General features: G+C 47.7%; 1 protein-coding gene across 2 annotated transcripts in view; it reads left to right on the forward strand.

Annotated features, from left to right (window-relative positions):
• The window catches only part of rnf123 (ring finger protein 123), a 121698-nt gene that overhangs the window by 37654 nt on the left and 63799 nt on the right, over positions 1-20245 (forward strand). For both annotated transcript variants that reach the window (XM_079748002.1, XM_079748003.1), the window contains exons 32-36: positions 3223-3362; positions 5516-5572; positions 6229-6360; positions 7748-7823; positions 10074-10158. In XM_079748002.1, coding sequence (XP_079604128.1) covers positions 3223-3362; positions 5516-5572; positions 6229-6360; positions 7748-7823; positions 10074-10158 — 490 coding nt within the window. The remainder of the gene's footprint in view (positions 1-3222; positions 3363-5515; positions 5573-6228; positions 6361-7747; positions 7824-10073; positions 10159-20245) is intronic.

Consider the following 20245-nt stretch of genomic DNA (forward strand, 5'->3'; position numbering starts at 1 on the left):
GCTTCTAGATTTTATTATTATTCTTTTTAATGGAAATAATTGATTTCAAAAAAGTTCCGGATCGAGATTGAGTCGCGAACAAATTAATGGCAGTGCATTGATGAATCGATATTTTTACCCAGCCCTAGTTGCGTGTACCCCACCGCGTGGGCCTCTTGGGCTCCGCCCGTGACGTAGCGAGCGATGACGTTCAGCACTCATTCGGCCCCGAATAAAACTCAGTTCGCCCCGTGCATTTTCACTGTTTTGCTCCTGGTGCGATTTGAACCAAATCTCATACATCTCCAGTAATGAGGGCTATCGCTCTCTGCTCAACCAGCACACTACACAGCAGGGGCTGGGCGGTGAAGGCTGTGATCTAACAGCCCCATGGTGCTTTTTAGACCGACCCAACAGCCCGCTTGGAGCCTCCTTCACCCTCCTCCTTTCCTCCTTCTCTCCACCTTCCTCCCCTAATGACTGGCACTGTTTGTAGCGTGTTGGAAATGGTTTATCATGATTCATCCGCACACACCTGCTCTCTTCTTTCTGTCTTGCTCCCTCTTTATTTCTCCCCCTTTCTCCATCTGTCCCCCTCTCTCTATTTCCCCCCCCTCTCCCTTTCTCCCCCTCTCCATCTGTCTCTCTCTACTCTCTCTCTCCATCTTTCTTCCTTTTACCTCTTCTATGTCTCTCTTTCCTCCTTTCTCTTCTCCGTCTCTCTCCTCCCATCTCTCTTTTTTCTCCTTCCTCCAACTTGTCCCTCTTCTCATCTCTCTGTCACTCTTTCCTCCTCTCTCCTCCATCTCTCTTAGCCAAATAAACAGAGGAGAAAAACAAGCTGTTATGATTGTGGCTCAGACCATTTGGCCACGATGTAATCCAGCTCTCTGCCTTTAATTAGCATTGAGTGGCACTCGCAGAGCCCAACAAAGCCAGCATGCATCGACCAGCAAACTCTCTCCACCGTACTGTTGTGTGTTCCTAAAAAATGATTAGTCTCATTACAGCCTTTGAACGCTAACTAATAAAGTCTGCAGAGTTGGACCGATATGTTTGTCTCGGTGCCTAATCCTTTTAGTTTGGCGCGTGCCCAATGTAAAAGGATTAATGAACGTAATAATAAGAAAACGATATGCAAACACACCATGCCATGGGAGCAACGAGATCCGCCGAAGGGGCGAAGGTAAATGAAGGAACATCACAAGGGGAGGACGTCAGGAGGTCGTCTGTTTCCCCGCGTGCGTCGCGTACCCCTTCGTGGCTGGCGGTACACAAGCCTGCTGGCCGGGGCTCTGTCACTCCACAGCGTTACCGTAGTAACATCACAGAACCAGCACTCCCCAACTGTCACTTTGGCTGGCGGTTGGGGACCTGGCTTAGCCCCTGAGTGTATTATAAGAACTGGGCACACAAACACCCCCCCCCCCCCCCCCCCCCTCCCTAAGGGAAAAATAACAACAGCGTCAGCAGAAGTGAAGTTTTTCTTGCTTTCTTTTGGATGACCTGCTCACCAGTGTGGAGCGGGCTCACTGGAGGTCACTGAGCAGGAGGGTGACGATCACTAGGGCTGATGTGTAAATAAACCCAGCGGTCATTGGTACCGGAGGGATGGTAAGCAGGAGCCAGGAGGAAGGGTGGTGGTGTTGGGGGCCTGGGGCGGTCTGACAGGGGAGGCAGGGTGGAGGGAGAGTTTTTTTCCCCAGGGCTCCAGGGGCTTAGAGGGCAGAGAGGGCGGTAGGAAGGGGATTATTAGAACTAATGAACACTTGACTCCTCGCTGGTCCCGCTGGCTCCCAGAGGAGGTCTCCACTTGCTTCTGCTTCCTCCATCACCATCCTCTTCTTCCTCTCCCGTCCTCCTCTTCTGTCCTTCCTACCCCGTCCTTCCTACTCTCTTATCTATCCTCCTCTTCTCTCCCCCCGTATCTCTGCTTCTCCTCTCCATCACCTCCTCTTCTCTTGCTCCTCCTTAACTTCCTACTGTTTCCTCGCCCTTGTCTATCTTCTCCTTCCTTTTCGTCCTCTCTCATCCCTCCTTTCTACGTCACCTTCCCTCCTCACTCCTTTCCCCCCTATACTCCTCTCTTCTCTCCTCCGTCCTCTCCTCTCTTCCCTTCCTCACACCCCCTTATTCCTCCATCCTCTGCCTGCCCTATCCTGATCTCCCCCTTCCCTCCCCTCCTTCAACGCATCGTTGTTCTCTCTTGAGTTAATCTCCCCCTTGTCCTTCCCTCTCTCTGCTCCCAGCCTCCTCTCCTAATGGGACCCCAGCAGACTGGAATAAAAAAAGCAATTGTCTCAGCAAACTCTAATTAAAGACACCAGTTCTGCTGACAACACACCTGAACCCTCCTGGGGAAACATCGGGGGCCTAAACCAGCTGCTCTGTCCACCGTCGACCCATTCCACCCTCTGGCCCCGTCAGCCTCTTCTCCTCTGGAGACGGGCTTTCAGTTATCTGCTATGCCGTGTTCCTCACCTCCTAACTTCCTCCCACTTTGTTTCACCTCCAGCACCTTCCTCCTCCTCCTCCTCCTCCTCCTCCTCCTCCTCCCCCTCCCTCAGCCATTGTTCCCAGAACTCTAGCGCGCATTAGGTCTTGACCCCCTGGCCCCTGGTGAGATAAGGTGACGAGAGGCCGTTAAACCTTTTATACCGCGGTCAGCCGTACAATTTCCCCCCCGCCTCTCTCCACGCCGCCGGGGGGGTCCTGAATGGGGGGGGGGGTATTAATCGCTTTCCAAGGTGATGGGGGGATGGAAAAGCTTTTACGGCCGTCAATGTAATCTTTGTGAGGCGTTGAGCGTTTTATCGCTAGAGTAAACCTCATTACGTTCTCCTAGCTTTTGGGCCGGTAGCACGTTTTGTAGCTCGCTGCAACGTATGCTGATGTGGAACCACGCTCACCGTATAACCACACTTACTGGTCTCACAATGAGAGCTTTGCCTACACACACTGTAGTCGGGTCATTGTGAATCCCAATGGACCACTTAGTTTGTTCTTTTGTTCATGTTCTGGGTTATCTGCGTTCTTCAAATGGTTCATTTCTCCTCCCAGCTCACCGTTGTCTTTCATTAGTATGAACTTATTTCTTTGTTGTTTTTAGACCCTTCTCCCTAGACCAAAGGAGTAGGAGTATAAACGGCAACACTAGGAGAACAACACCAACTACACAGAATTCCTTTTGATTGGCTGGTATCGTGCTCTTTTTTCTCTCTCTCTCCCCTTTCATCGGTTCAGAGCCCTGTCCCTCACTGCTGCTCCAGAGGCACATGGCGGAGCTGCTGAGCATGGACAAAGACATGGCCGCCTCCTTCCTCAACAGCGTCCTCAACCAGCTCAACTGGGCCTTCTCCGAGTTCATAGGCATGATACAGGAGGTAGGCGGGCTGCACACACACACTCATCTTCATCAAACACCAGGGAACATAGAATACAATGAGTCAATGCAGTTATTAACTTGACATTTGGATCAAAGTTATCTGAGAAAATGAGTAAAATGTAATGTTTATGCGTCCAACCACACAACACACTGCGCTCAAGACAACTCAGAGCTCGGAAACAAATGACCCTGACTTGTTAAAAAGAAATTGTCCATCTCAGAATTCTAGGTTGGAAACTGGGGTTTCATTTAAGAGCTCTGACTTTTCGGCAGTAACAACAAAACTAGCCCGGCGACCTCCGCCGTTAAAGGGAATTAAATTATTAGGAAAGTGTTTGTTGACGTGAAAGGACAAAATACTGTCCTGATATCCTTTTTTAAAGTCTCCTCAGATTCTAGATCAGGACAGACTGTTTTGCAGTCCTGGCCTGTATACTACGACCGTAGAGGATTAAACTTTGAGTACATTGAGCTTCTTCTTTCAGTGTGAAGCGTCGGAGCCACTGAGAAAAACCTGCCAATTGTACACCCATAATGCTCTGTTTGTAGCGCCTGGAGCCTGAGCAGTTCAAATAATCATAACAAGTCATGGTTATGTATCCACGCCACATCCTTTCAAAAGATGACAAACGCTATCATAACAAACATCTCAAAGCCAGTACCCAGTCCTGAGAGAACGCTTTCAATATTTGATAAGATTGTGTTGTTGCTATATCTAGCAACAACCTTGTTCCCTTCAAACACAAAGGAGAACAAGTCATAATTGAAGGTATGCATGTGACAGGGTCAATAGGTGGAATTCATTTTGGTTATATTCATAGAGCTTGTCTTATCGACAGCCCTGCACACTGAGTAATATGCTACTACTGCCCAAAATCACCATGCAGCAACCATGAAGCCCGGCCTTTCAGACACGTCTTTACTCTGGGAGCTGCCCCAACTCTTCACTCAAAATGACGTGAAATCAAACCAATATATTTGGCCACATTGAAGCCCATTGCCGGATGGATGAAAACATTAGGTTCCATTCCCACCAGCCTGCGGGCTTCTGGCCTTCTGGTGGGGTGATCTTGTCAACATGTCAAGTGTGATTTGGCAAATTCCAACGAAATCTCTGTCTTCCTGTCTTGTCCAATTTTTGCTGTATCATTCAGGCTTGGTTGGGGCGAGTGAATACCCAATGCCATATGAACATAGTACAACTGTAGGCCTCTAATACTGGCGGCTGTTTGTTATGTCTGTTGTCGACTGCTGTGTCAACACTTGGCAGTTTGCGGCCATTTTAATAATTAAGGGGTCAGAGTACAACCTGGGTGCTCCCAACTCTGTCTCTGTCAGACCGGCTCAGAACATGTTTAATCACTTCTCTCCCCCTTCCTCCCTTCTTCCTCCTATCCCTTCACCCTCTTCTACACTCTCCTTCCTCCCCATCCCTCCTTCCCTCCTTCCCTCCCTCTCTCCCTCCCCATCCCTCCCTCCCTCTCTCCCTCCCCATACCTCCCCCCTCCTTCCCTCCCTCTCTCCCTCCCCATCCCTCCCTCCCTCCCTCCTTCCCTCCCTCTCTCCCTCCCCATCCCTCCCTCCCTCTCTCCCTCCCCATACCTCCCCCCTCCTTCCCTCCCTCTCTCCCTCCCCATACCTCCCCCCTCCTTCCCTCCCTCTCTCCCTCCCCATCCCTCCCTCCCTCCTTCCCTCCCTCTCTCCCTCCCCATCCCTCCCTCCCTCCTTCCCTCCCTCCCCATCCCTCCCTCTCTCCCTCCCCATCCCTCCCTCCTTCCCTCCCTCTCTCCCTCCCCTTCCCTCCCTCTCTCCCTCCCCATCCCTCCCTCCCTCCTTCCCTCCCTCTCTCCCTCCCCATCCCTCCCTCCCTCCTTCCCTCCCTCTCTCCCTCCCCATCCCTCCCTCCTTCCCTCCCTCCCTCTCTCCCTCCCCATCCCTCCCTCCCTCCCTCCCTCCTTCCCTCCCCATCCCTCCCTCCTTCCCTCCCTCTCTCCCTCCCCATCCCTCCCTCCTTCCCTCCCTCCCTCTCTCCCTCCCCATCCCTCCCTCCCTCCCTCCTTCCCTCCCTCTCTCCCTCCCCATCCCTCCCTCCCTCCTTCCCTCCCTCTCTCCCTCTCCATCCCTCCCTCCCTCCTTCCCTCCCTCCCGTAGATCCAGCAGGCCGCCGAACGGCCAGAGAGAAACTTTGTGGACACGCGCCAGCTCAAGGTAACCAACACGTCTTCTCCTTCTCGGACGGGTCTTGGGTAGGACCTGTTTTATCTGTGTGTTTGCGGACCCTTTCCAAGTTGAAAAGCAATCGTTGCTAGCAGTAATGTGCTCAGCCAGCGAGTGTGAGTAATCTTCCTGCTACTGGTAGTGCTTTGGGCACGGCGTCACCGACATACATGGAAAGTCACTTACAGGGTCTATTGGGTTTGCTTAATTGGCTAACTGGTGATTGAGCCATTAGAAAAAAAGAGGATTAAATCCCCTTCCTCTCCATTAAGCGTGCTTCCATGAATAGATTTTACACAGCGCTGGCCGGCCCGCTGGTGGCGAATGCCAACCAGATTAGACTAATTAAAAAACTTGATTGACACAGTGTTTACCTCAGTTATTTGCTTATTTGTTTTCTGCTGTCAGTTTATTGGATCCATCACGTAATTTGAGGTCACTGTATTGTGTGTGTGTGTGTGTGTCGGGGGGCGGGGGGGGGGGGGTAGCTTATCGATTAGAGTGTTCGATTCCCATCTGAAAGTTCACGGGTTCCACCCCTTATAACCACAGTCTGGTGCTTAACGACTCGTACCTGAATTCACTGCCTCAGGGTGAAAGAGCAAATGCCACGTACAGAATCCTCACCTCTGACCTCGCTCGGCCAGGTGTGCGCGACCTGCTTCGACCTGTCCGTCAGCCTGCTGCGGGTTCTTGAGATGACCGTCACCCTGGTGCCAGAGATCTTCCTGGACTGGTCCCGCCCCTCGGCAGAGCTGCTCCTCAGACGATTGGCTCAGGTGGGTTCAGTAGGACCGGGAAATGTGAACACAGCCAATCACAGTGCAGTTAGCACAAAAAGAAAAACCAAAGGGGAGGGGGGGCTGGGGTGACTCATGCACCAGCTCATATATATTCTGGACATGCCACTGATGATACAAGTCTATATTCTCTAACAAATTGATTTGCTCATGCTCGTGCTTGTTGTCAGCTTGTTATGAGTTGAGGGTTTGTGTTCCAGTTGTCAACAGAGAGGTGACCTCTACATTGTGCAAAAAACGCAACATTGAGACAAGGATCTAATCACAGAGTTCAAATTATTTCGCAGGGAAACATCGACCCTTAAAGGTTAGGTTGGACAGACACACACACACACACACACACACACACACACGCACGCGTTGTATATCTGTGCAGACATCCCCAGGACCAGTGCACACACGGGGAGCATTAGATCACCGCGAGACGTTTGGATCCGTCCCAAGGCCAGAGGAGAGAAGCTGTGGGATCTCATTACAGCAGAGACCACCACACACTGGGACCTGTTCCACACACCGGGCCTGCAGACAGACGGGACTGTTCTGTGGGCCACACGTGGAGCATTTGTATGTGTGTGTTTGTGTCTGCCTGCCTCCTGGTCTTCAAAGATGAATTTCTAATTATCCAGGGTTGGTTTTTTGAGCCCGCTACCTTCACGTTGTCTTAACTGTGATAATTGGTCCACCAAGGAAATGTATTTGGAAAAATAGGTGTTTGACACTTATGTGTCTTGCAGTGTGTGTGTGTGTGTGTGTGTGTGTGTGTGTGTGTGTGTTAGTTTGTGTGTCCTGCTAAACCAGGGTCATTTCAGCACTGCACTTAGGCACATAATCCAAAATAAATTACTTTATTTTCTACTTTGTGTTTTTCTTCTCTGTAGTAATGATGAAGGTATTGTTGAGACGTAGAGACAACTTGCTTTTAGAATCTGACTCTTGAAAATTGCTGTGAGATTGTATAATACCCTGGTATGGTAGCAAACCATCCAAGTAGAACAACCATGCTTTCAAATGCATGCTTTTTCCAAATCCATAGTAACATATCCATAGCAATAATAGAGAATTCTTCATGTCTGGCAGTCCACAGAGCAAGATGACATAGTTTGGATCGTTAATGTCGCCTGCTAATCATATTGCCTTCCAGTTGTTGCTTTGTTCTTCCTCCAGCTAACGTTGGCATGTAACCAGGAGGTCGGCTGAACAGGTTCTATAGAGACCATAGAGAATGAGCAGGGAGGCTGTATCTCATTGTTAAATCTCTCTCTCTCTCTCTCTCTCTGTCTCTCTCTCTCTGTCTCTCTCTCTCTGTCTCTGTCTCTCTCTCTCTGTCTCTGTCTCTCTCTCTCTGTCTCTGTCTCTCTCTCGCCAGCTGTTGAACCAGGTGCTAAACAGAGTCACAGCAGAGAGGAACTTGTTTGATCGGGTGGTCAACCTACGTCTGCCAGGTACACACACACACACACACACACACACACACACACACACACACACACACACACACACACACACACACACACACACACACATACACATACACACACACACACACATGCCTGTGCATGAGGGAATGATTCAATTGCACACACAAGCATGAATGGATGGTTGCACAACAGTCAATTGCACACACGCACACACTCAAACACAAACAAAAACACACACACACACATGCTAGGGGTCTAACATTTGAGGTGAGTCAGTGTTCAGTTTGTTTTTGGTCCCGGTTCTGTTTTGTGTTTAAGGACATCACACACACACACACACACACACACGCACATACACACACGCACTACACATTCTACTGGTTCAGGAATTCCCAGGATGCATGCTGTTAGTTTGAGAATTCCTAATAGAATTCCGGAGAGAGATCCTTGACCATCAATCAGGAGCTGCTGCCTTTGCTGTGCACTACATAATGGAGAGAGTCACAGGCCGGAGAGAGAGGAGGGCTCATCTTAGTCAACATGATGTATGTACACACTCCTGAATCCCGTGGTGAGGCCGTCATGCATTAAACCTCCTCAAAGCCACCAGCGAGCGGGAAGATATCATCAAAATAAATTAATGAGACGGAGCAATCACTCCATAAAAAATAGATTAAGTAGACTCCCCTTGTGTTTTCGTCTGCCTCTGACCTAGCCAAGAGCGAGCGGACGAGATTAGTGGTCTGTGCATAGTTGAGAGGAGGAGGAGGAGGAGGGAGGAGAGGATAGGAGGAGGAGGGGATGGGAGGAATGAGAGGAGGGAGGAAGAGGAGAAGGAGAGGAGGGAGGGAGGAGAGGAGGAGGAGGAGGGAATGGGAGGAATGAGAGGAGAGGGAGGAGAGGAGGAGAGGAGAGGGAGGAGGAACAGGAGGAGGAGTAGGGAGGAGAGGATAGGAGGAGGAGGGGATGGGAGGAATGAGAGGAGGGAGGAAGAGGAGGGAGGAGAGGAGGAGGAGGGGATGGGAGGAGGAGTAGGGAGGACAGGATAGGAGGAGGAGGGGATGGGAGGAATGAGAGGAGGGAGGAAGAGGAGGGAGGAGAGAAGGAGGAGGAAGAGGAGGAGGAGGAAGAGTAGGGAGGACAGGATAGGAGGAGGAGGGGATGGGAGGAATGAGAGGAGGGAGGAAGAGGAGGGAGGAGAGGAGGAGGAGGGGATGGGAGGAATGAGAGGAGGGAGGAAGAGGAGGGAGGAGAGGAGGAGGAGGGGATGGGAGGAATGAGGAGAGGGAGGAGGAAGAGGAGGGAGGAGATGAGCGATAAGGGGGGAAATTAGCAGAGGAGAGTGGAAGGGAGGTGAGAGGATAAGAGGGGGAGAGAAACAAGGAGGGCAGAGGAGAGAGAGTGGAGAAGGCGGGGTGTGTGACAGAAGAGAGTGAGAGAGCGACTGGCTGAATAACATTTGCACGAGAACATTCTGGAAAGTTGAGGCAAAAACAACTCACACACATCCAAGTCACAGAGTCACTAAGTTGCAGAGCTTCGCAAGAAGGTAAAAGGATAGACATATGCCCTCAGGCAAACAAACACACACATACAAACATACACACAGAGGGGAGAGAGAGACATACAGAGAGAGACACACTAAGTGCACATTCAATTGAGTACCTTACAAACAGTAATAATTTCTTAACATATGTCCATCTCCCCTCTACTTAAGACAACCTTATGGAGAGAGAGCGAGAGAGAGAGAGAGAGAGAGAGAGAGATCGAGAGATCGAGATCAGATTAGAGAAGTAGATGTGCAAGATGAGGAGCGAAGCGGGGAGAGGAGGAGAGGTCGGGAGTAGAGAGAAGGGGGGTAGTAGGAGACGGGGAGCGAGTCCGTCAGTGTCGAAAGCCAATGCCCACAAAGTGTGAAAAAGTAATTCATCCCTGCAGAAGGATATTGGGTGAGACACCAGTGGTGTGGGGTGATTCATCAGATGGGACTCTTGTACTTCCACCACGCTACACGGCTCAGCATGCCACCGGTCACAATGATTAAATGGCACGGGAAAAATGAAAGAAATCTTTTGGTATTGTTCACTTTGCTGCTGACGCTGCGGTCGTGTGATGGATTGGTGTTCCACCGCTCGGCGGGGAGGGGATTCTCATGAAGACAGCGAACAGCCTCTGTAGAGGCTGTGTTTTAGAAACCCTCCCACTGAGCTGATATCCTGTCATTAAGCACTCGGCGTCTGCGATTGAAATGGGGATTTCTCTGTCTGTGTGCAGGGCTTGAGAGTGTGGATCACTACCCCATCCTGGTCGCCGTCACTGGGATCCTGGTTCAGATCCTGGTGGAGGGAGAGAGACAGGGGTAAGTGTGTGTGTGTATGAGTGTGTGTCTTTGTGTGTGTGTTTGGGCATTCTGTCCCGAGCCCAGCTGACGCTATGCCTCGCCTCTTCACCCCCCTCCATTGTGTCACCAGTCAACCCACACACCCACACGTTCCCCTAACCTTTTAACAAACCCGACAAAGACGTAGCATCCAACGTGATGCATAACCACAAGAAGGACCTAACGTCTCAACCCCGGCGGCCTCACACTAAAGACCCCCAGGGCTCCAGGGATGTCCCCCTGACACTCCCCCTGCTCACCATGCAGAGGATGCACCCACATGCCGTCATACTAGATGAGCCGAGTTGGGGACATTGCCTTGCACGGCCTGCGCCTGTCCTCAGACAGCCCAGAGGGTCTGAGGGTGTGTTTTCTGAGAGCCTCTGATCCCCCTGGCGCTGTGCAACGGATTCAGGGCACGCCCGGGCGGCCAGGTGCTCTGGACGGGCTGGGCGTCTGTTGTTGTGGTGTTTACCGTTGTGAGCACACAGCGTCATATGGCCTGGCCCCGCACGCTGCCGCCATTGTATTGATTCATCGCGCGGGCTCTCTCCATCGCTCTCCCTCCTCTCCCTCCATCTGTCCCTGCCTCCGTGTCTATTTCCCTCTTCCTCTTTATCTTGAGTTTTCGTTGTCTCTCTCTCTATTTCTCGTTCTCTGTTCCTTCCCATTGCTGTATGTCTTATCTGTCTTTATCTTTCTATTTCTCTCTCTCTCTCTCTCTTACTCTCACTCTCTCTCTCACTGTTTCAGAGGGCTCTTTTGGCATGGAATCTCTCTCTCTATCTTTCTCTCTTCGTCTCCCTCTCTATATCTCTGCCTTTCTCTATCCCTAGCCTTCTCTCACTTTTTCTCAAGATTCAGAGGGCTTTATTGCCATGGCATCTCTCTCTCTCTCTCTTTCTCTCTCCCCATTCTCTCTTCCTCAGGATTCAGAGGGCTTTATTGCCATGGCCTCTCTCATTCTTTCTCTCTCTCTCTCTCTCTCTCTCTCTCTCTCTCTCTCTCTCTCTCTCTCTCTCTCGCTCTCTCTCTCTCTCTCTTTCTCTCTCTCTCTCTCCCTCTCTCTCTCAGAGGGCTTTATTGCCATGGCCTCTCTCTCTCTTTCTCTCTCTCTCTCTCTCTCTCTCTCTCTCTCTCTCTCTCTCAGAGGGCTTTATTGCCATGGCCTCTCTCTCTCTCTCTGGCCGCTGGGGTCCTGCCGTCTCTGTAAATAAACAGTCTCTATTACAGCCACTGAATTATGAATTCCAACATCTCCTCATTTCCATAAACTCCATGGAAGCCCACAGGAATATCAATTGTCTGAACAATATATATATATTAGAATATGAAATATATATAGGGTAGATTGTTTGAGATACAGCCCATTAGTGAGCTCAGGGGTACCTAAAGGTAGACTGCGGACATTGGGAACTCACACCCTGACCTTTACTTATACATCTATAAATAAGACATGTGCTTAATACTCGGACACATATGAACACGGCACTCCTGCCAGCCATGCAGATGAACACGGTTCTTACACGGTTCTAACACCCTGTGAATTAATGAGCAGCAGATTGCCTCTGGAACCCCATGCTGACAGGAAGTCAGTAGTATCCTTCCTTCCACCTCTGTTCTCCGCAGTGTCTTCAGTAACTATTACATGTCACTAACCTCCTTTGGAAACCTTAATACCTCAACCCATACACTTGAGTTAATGCACGTTTGGCAATTCATTTTTATTACTTTGTTTTTACAAGTTTATTCTTACATTTACTTTATTATTTGTCTTTTCTATTTTGTTTTTAGTATTTTATTGTATTGCATTATCTTTACCTGGCCTATTTAGTTTAGCCTGTTTTTATATTTCTCATTTCCCCACCTGAGATAAATTAAGTTTTCTCTTATTTTTCTTATGAAGTTCCTCCCTCAAGCCCTCCAGACATCACCGCATCCTTCTCTGCCTTTCATAGAATATTCCATCATTTTTATTTTATTTTCACTCCCCAACTTTTTCCTCATTACCGCCATTTCCTTTTTGTGTTTGTCTATCCATTAGCCCAGCCAATCATGACGTTGTTTTCTTCTGCTCCTCTTCAACGGAAGCTACAATACTTTTTATGAAATAATTGTGTTCACTGGTCTCTGATTGAATCATCAAACAGAGGAGTGCCATTCTGTCCACTACAGTACCTCTGAGTAAGTGGACTCCAAGGTCCATCCCTAATGATGGGACCAAGTCTTATTATCATAAAACATATTGTTGTACACTGCTGTTTACTTCGGTACATCCATGGAGTGTTCTGCACGCATGCTGCTGATAATGATTGCAGGTCTCTCTCCATCTTGGCTCGCTGGGGGGAGGAGCGTTATTTGACATTGTGTGTGTGTGTGTGTGTGTGTGTGGGTGTGGGTGTGTGTGTAGTTGGGTGTGTGTGTGTGTACATGTTAACGCATACATTAACGCTTGTGGGCTCAATGTGTTTGTATGTCCTCGCAGAGTGTCAAAGGCTGGCTGTTGAACTGCTATTTTCAGCCCTTTGAATCTGGTCCAAACCTCCCCGAGACTCCTTTTCCCAGAATCCCCAGGTTCCAATTACACCCAGGTTTGGGGACGCGACACGTTTAAGGTGTGAACCTGTCACCCGATGACTTCCTTCCTGTGACAGAAATCCCTAACAGACGTTTCAACCTTCCCCCTTCTCATTTCTGAATTTCCAATCTTTCTCGTTTTCTCACTGCCGTCTTCCCCCCATCACTCTTTTAATTAATCTCTCACCCTTTTTTCTCACTTCACCTCCTCCTCTGAATCATTTTCTTATGCCTTCATCACTCTCTGGACAGAATGGCCCCTTCCCTGCACTGCTGATCAGTTTATATGACTGCCGTTGGTTGGTGATTGCTTCTTCTGGGTTCAAGGATCCCTCTTAAGGGGCCCACACACAGCCCAGACTCAAACCAACGGCCAACTGCCTTTATCCGACCACTCGTCTGACCCATTGGGCAGAAAAGTTGCATTGAAACACACCGCAAAGACTGCTGCCAACGACACAGTAGCGTGTACGTTCTGCGCTTGCGCGAGAGGCAGTAAGTCTCCTTAACATCGGGTGGCGCTAGTCTTGTGGCGCTGGTTCGTCCCTCCCACATACCTTGCTGATTCACTGGTTGTGTGCTAGCAGCACACAGTTGTGTGCTAGCAGCACACAACCAACCCAAACGTTTCAAATGGCCAACAGTTGGGCCAGTGTGTTCCACGCTTTACACCGTTGGCTTGTGACTTCAACCCCGGCTTGTAATGTCTGGGAGAGCTGTGAGATTTACTCTCTGTCTGTTTTGACTCTGCACCGGATACCTAAAAGGGATATTGAATTACACATTCTGATGTCCGATAACGTTGATTAAGATAAAGGTCAGTAATCGGTCTCTTTGTCGACTGATGTTACACTTTATCGCCCCGCTTTCTTCCCCACTGTGATTAAACCCATTCCTCGTACTCCGATGGATAATCTTTTTTCCCGCTAATTTCGTTTTATTGGAAGACATGCGATAAGCGTTATTAATAACTCCATTGTTGGTTGTCCCCCCGTCTGGGTTTCCCGCAGGTTTTTGTCATGATTATTATTCCACACGTTTGAATTTCCTTCCAAGACTAATAGTTGTGACTATGAAAGTGCTTATATTTTATAGGGGAGAAAATAACATTTTCTCTAGAACCACCACCACTGACTCGAATACCAGCCGCTAATGTTTGCATTTACCACTTCGAAATCGTACTGAAGCTTTAGTTAATCCTGTGCAAAGATGTTATGAAACTGATCATTTGCACGGCTCTCATACAGTTTAGCTTGGAACGTGTGCTACAAAGCGCTGCAAAGCTTCCTGTTCCACCGCCGTTGGAAATGAGGATGAATCAGTGAAAGCAGTGGCAGGTTGAGTTGATAAAGTTCTGGATGTCACATCATTGCCTGAGCATTACCAGCTCCGATATGGGGGCTTGTCTTAGAAATGTTCAGACTACTCTCCACCTAACAGGATCCTCCGGTAAATAGGATTAATGTAATGGCTGCATTGTATGGTGATAGGGGTGGGGTTGGGAGATTACCTGCACTGCAGAAACAAATGAACCATTTTGCTATATCCAACGTTAGCCAAGACACTATGTTTAAAAGGTGGGCATGTGGAAGTTGTTTAAATTAGCTTGAGTACATTTTAGACGATTCAATAAAAGGAACCTTTACCCTATACCCAGATTGTCCGGGTTGAAGATAAATGCACATTTCGGTAATTAGATCCTTTTAACTGTGAAGTGTTCTGTTAGGAGGCTGAGTACAGAAGGGGAGTTCACAAGCCATGCAAGTGTGAAAGAACGGGCTATCGTAACAATACAAAACGTGGTGCTTTCCAATCAATGCAGGGTGGCAGATGGCAGCACAGCTGAGTCAACCATGGTGGAGTCGGAAGAGTGATGAGTTACTCTTGTTTATAAGGCACGTGGCCAAGAAAAAGTCAGATAAATCAGAGGGCTGTGTACTAAATGTTTCATCAGCTATGTTACAGTAGGCTAAACTGTTTGACGTAGTAGCCTTCTCTAAATCAGCCTTCTTTTGTTGCATATGACAAGCCAGGCTTTTAAAGGTGCATTAGGTAACATTTCCACATTGAAATATCTAGCAACTACTTGACCTAACATAATCAAACTACAACTTTTGTTATTGTTTTGATTGAGAGATACCTAATGGCAGGAATTACATAGGAATGGCGAGCCTACAAAATGCTGGTGTGTTTCAGCAGGGACACTAGTTTCTTCTTCCAAACATGTAAGCCAAACACGTGAATGTCACACGGTCAGTTCCAGAATGTTGAGCAAGTATCTATCGGCATGTTGATTCCATCCCAGAGGTTAATAACCCATGGCGAAGAAGGTTAACATTGCTTAGAATTGAACGCTTCTGCGAACTGGATAATAAATAGACGGTAAGGGTGGCCCCTTGACGCCCAGTCATCAGAACCGGGGATGATTTAACGCCTGTACAGTGGGAAGGTTTCAGAAAGGTCTTCCTCTAGCCCGGTCAGCAAAACTGTCAAGTTAAATCACCTGAAGGGCAACAGCTCAGTGCAGCCGGTCACCTTGGAGAGACTACACTTCCCAGAACACTTTGAGGCAATCCTGTCCCTAGACCGGCCGGGCTGGTTGGCCACAGGATTATTACTGTATACTGTTGAATTGATGAGTAATATTAAGATTCAATCAAGGATATGTTTAAAATGATCCACCAAACATACTTATTTCACACTTTAACGTTTTCACTTCTATATGTTTTTTCACCACAATACATTTACAAATACCTTATTCTTAATAATAACTCATATCTATAAAATAGGATATCTATAATATATCTTATACACTAAGATGTCTGTTTTGAAACCTGGTCAGGACAGAAACCTACCGTGTTGTTGATCAAGTTCTTTGTGCTTAATTTAATTGCTGCACAGAAGAGGTAGTGAGAGTGTGGGGAATAGGAGAATAAAGTCTGAATGAGTCTTCAGACTTAAAGCAAAGAAAGCTGAGAGTCCACCTTACTTAAATAGACACGGCGGAGGTGAGCTACAATATCTCATCTGGGTGGTCTGGGGCAAAACCACTAAAATATTACTTTTGTACCAAATCGGTGGATTAGCTTTGCAGATCCTAAACCCACTCTAGTGAGCTCGAACATGTTTATTGTGTTTTTACCACACTTTCACTCGTAGGGCTGTTTGAGTAATCACAGCAATAGCGTGTATCTAATTGCGTAGATTAGAGCGGTTCTCTCTTTGGTTCATCAGGGGTTTATTGGCGATCAGCTCGGTACAGTTGGATAACTGCAGAGCTCAGCAATAAGCCGGTATAAACACAGCAGCTGAGGTGTGAAAGCCTCTGATTTAGCGTCTGCGTTTGGCTCTCCCGCTCTCAAGGCTAGCATTATCCAGAAACTTTTTCATTTGGTGGTGCCGTAACAAATTTGGTCGCACCCCTTTTATTCTCTCTTTGACGCAGTATTGGCTTGTCCTTTGTCACGTACCATCCATCTGTTTACAATCATTTGAATGATTGAATTGTGAAATTTTCCGGATTCAAACAGGTTGAAAAGAACATTTGAGATACCCGTACATGTTGGTAAGTACACGTTATCCCTTTAACTGTTAAGCTGTCGGAAGACACAGAAGCACAGATGGGCAGTAACTTCCAGCACTGCTCCATCCCTGCACCACCCATTGACACCCATCACATCAAACACAGAACAAGATCCAAAGATCCAGTCGAAAGACGCGAGCTGTCCTTTCACGCAAGGCTGCCCGACGCAGCGCTTAGTGGTTCGTCTGGCCCGCGACCCGCTTCTTCTTTTAGCCATGCCGTAACCGAGACCGGCTCTGCCAAAAAGTGGATCCGAAAGCCACTGACTTCCTCCACACTGCACTAACTGCTGATATTGTTGATATTGCTTCGCCTTTTCAGCGTTATCCTGTACAACATGTGTAATGCTACGTCAACTTATGTCGGCGTTGGGCCAGCCCTGTTTTACTTGTAGCATGGCGTCGCTGGAAAGAAGCATGGTGGCAAAATAGTATACTGATATTGTTTGGGAAGAACCCTGATGTATATAGGCCTGGGAAAATGTACCTAGCGTCATCAAAACAAACTGTTGCAGTTTTGAACCCTGCTCACCGAGCAAGGCTGATGCTCTCAGAGGCTGATTAATAGCTTATGTAAATCCTGGTGCCAACGTCGCACATCCTTATCGATACGCATGTGCTACCTTTGGGGTGAGTGTGAGGCTGTCACCGGAATCAATGCATTGGGAGACTGGGAGCCTGCTATACCATCACACTGGGAGACTGCTGTACCATTACACTGGCAGACTGGTCTGCTGTACCATTACTCTGGGAGACTGGTCTACTATACCATTACACTGGTAGTCTGCTAAACCATTACACTGGGAGACTGGTAGTCTGCTAAACCATTACACTTGGAGACAGTCAATGGCGGGTACAAAAGCAGGTTCCTGGGTTGAGCTTATAAAGACTTGTAAAGTATAGATATTTTTTTATTGGTTTCATTCAATATATGGCGATTGTTTCTCATCGATACATCCTGATCAGGATTCTAGGGTTTTAGTTGAATAGAAAACGTAAAAAATCTCAAAGCCGGAAAATGAGGGCTTACACATTTTGCAAAAAACGAGAATATTTTGAAGTGTTCAGAGTACAATGAACAAATTTAGGCTATTATATTGTCAGGGTGAATAATTCCTTTTAGAGCAGAAATAGAAGCAGGGCCACAGCATGATCCATTTGAACCCCCTAGCTCACTTCAAGGGTAATATTGAATGGTGATAGTATACTCTGGGGATATGGGGGCACATAGAGACAGAGAGGGCCCCACACTGGAAGCAGTTTGTGAGAAGGGGTTGGAAATGAAGGCCGCTTGTCGGGTTGTAACTGGTTATAACTGGTGCTTACTGGGTGGAAGCACTCATCCATATAGATGTGTCACAGGAGTCCCTGAATACAAAAACTTTATATGTAGTACACTGATGACTAATGTTTACGTCTTTATACTCCTTACTTCCCAGCACACTTTCCTCCATGTGTCCTTTTGTCTTTTTAAGTATAACCTGCAGATCCGAAAATGTAATATTATTTTGACAACCCCTTAATGGGAGAGTTGGTTTTACCCAACATGTCTCGAGGGTCTGACTGATGTTGACTATTTGGAGTGGCTGCTGTTTAAAGCTCCTGAATGGGGCTAGCGTTCCACAGCCCTGACGGATCCATCACTCATCCACTGATTCTCTCCCGTCCTCTTCTGATTCATTGACTCAGTCAACCGTGACCCCTATTACTATGTATCCACCTAGGGGCATCTTCTCAAGGGAGAATCTACTCAAATTAGGTTCGCTTTGCGGAGACACAGTGTCCAGTTTCTTACCGGGAAGAGGATCGCTTCTGATTCCATTTGTTGGACTGGAAGAGTGAGGAAATTCCCAAAGTAACCTTGGTCTTACTAGGAATCGTGTGTGTGTCTGCGTGCGCGAGTGTATACACTTCTGTACATGCATACACAGGAGTATGTACAGTACTTACCTTGAGCTTTTATATAAGTATAACATAGGGTCAAGATCTATAGAAATGCATCTCAAAAAAATGCCTACCTATTTCTCATTTTGACAAATCTTCTAACGAAGCGAATACTTGGATAGCCAGCAGACCTAGTAGATCTTATCTACCTGGTAGACCTTACCTACTCTGAACAAGACAAATAGTGTTCCATTTTACACTACTCCTGCTCTACTTCAAAGCACGCTCCCTATCTTTTATGGGAAGGAACCTTCTAGAAAACACATGTTCACTCCTGGCAGGGGGGTCGTTAAAAATAGAAATAAGAAGGAGTGTTTGAGTCCCGACTCCTCCTCATTCCACCTCCACCTCCTCCTCCTCCTATGCCTCCTGCCGCCGTCTGGCTACAACAAGCTCTGCTTCTCTTCCTGCTCACCTGTGTCCTCAAGGAGCCCCATTATCTCCTCACACACCACTGAAGAATCCTCAACGTTCCTGTCCCTCTCTCATAATAATGACAATAATTCACAACCACACTCCACAGGAGACCATTCTATAAGCAGCCAAACATCCATGATGGTAGCTGCTCAGACCGAACCTTCAGAAGTATAAAGCCCGATAAGATGTATTTTGTTGCTGGGGCATTAAATAAGCCTGGTTACCATCAGAACCGTCCATTTTAGAGACTGGATCGGGTCAAGCTCAAGATCCAACACAAGAATACCGAGCAACACAGCTGCAATCCGCTTTTAATAGAACCAACAAAGGATACCAAGTCAAAGAGAAGACAGAACAAAAACACGCATGACATACTTGCAATTGTCTTGAAGTCGTTGCTTAATGTGCTGTAGGTAACAGTAAGAGCTTTTATTGAGAGTCATTTGTCAAAAGTGGCTTAGCCAGTGTGCTGTGAAAATATGCGAAAAAACAATTTAGATCTCAGGCCCGATCAAGGCATCTTTTCCCTGATTGGTTCAGAAATCCAATCCTGCCTTTCATTCAGTGGTGTGTGAAATGCAACACTCGTCAATGGTGGAGAAATGTAGGGGGGGGGGGGCGCATAGAAGGGAGGGGGTGTCGTTTTGGTTGTTTACTTTCAAAATCTTACCAAGAACTCTCTTGAGGCCTTTTTACACTGCCAAGCTTTCTTGGTTTTCTGGAGAAAGGCGGGGAGAGTAGACCTCTTTAGAATAATTTGCATACTACAAATGCATTTATTTTTTTATGATTCAAGAGACTCGCATGCACAAATGAGCATACATCTAAGTGTAGGCTACAAACGCAATTAACTATTTACAAGTGCAAAAACGCCAACGTATTCTTTATTTTGCTGACCACTTGTTTTGTAGCCCGACAAAGCCTCATAAGGAAAGTTCCTCTGCATTTTTCATCTCTCCCAGTTTTCGTATAATGCGACTGCATCACCTTCTCTCCCATGATCAGAAGCTCTCAAAACGAAACCGCCAATGGGTTAGGATCCGGGAGGGTAAATTGGGGTGCGAACTCAGGCCGGTATATTACCTCGGTCGCTGTAAACGTGCGGCCATGCCGGGAAAAATGCGTGCATAAGACGGGCATGTTTGGCAGTTTGAAAAACATAAGATTCTCTGCTCTTCTATATCCTTCTCTTTCTATCTATTTCTCTATCTCTCTCTCTCTCTCTCTCTCTCTCTCTCTCTCTCTCTCTCTCTCTCTCTCTCTCTCTCTCTCTCTCTCTCTCTCTCTTAACTACAGCACCTTTTTAATCTTGTAGTTGAAACCCCCACATTGCATGATAAGCCTCATTCCACGGTGTCTTGGTGGTAATACATCGGGGCGCAATGCTGGTTGATATAATGGAGTTAAACCACAGGGACTTCTCCCTGCCACGAGGCCCGGGGCTGTCTACCCAGCTAATTACCAACATTGTTATGAGTGTGCTCAGCTGGCTGGCAGTCTGAGGAAGTGTGCAGCGAGTACATGGATTCATTCCGTTTGGAAATGG

The sequence above is a fragment of the Pollachius pollachius genome (assembly GCF_949987615.1).
Source record: "Pollachius pollachius genome assembly, chromosome: 12".
NCBI classification, from domain to species: Eukaryota; Metazoa; Chordata; class Actinopteri; order Gadiformes; family Gadidae; genus Pollachius; species Pollachius pollachius.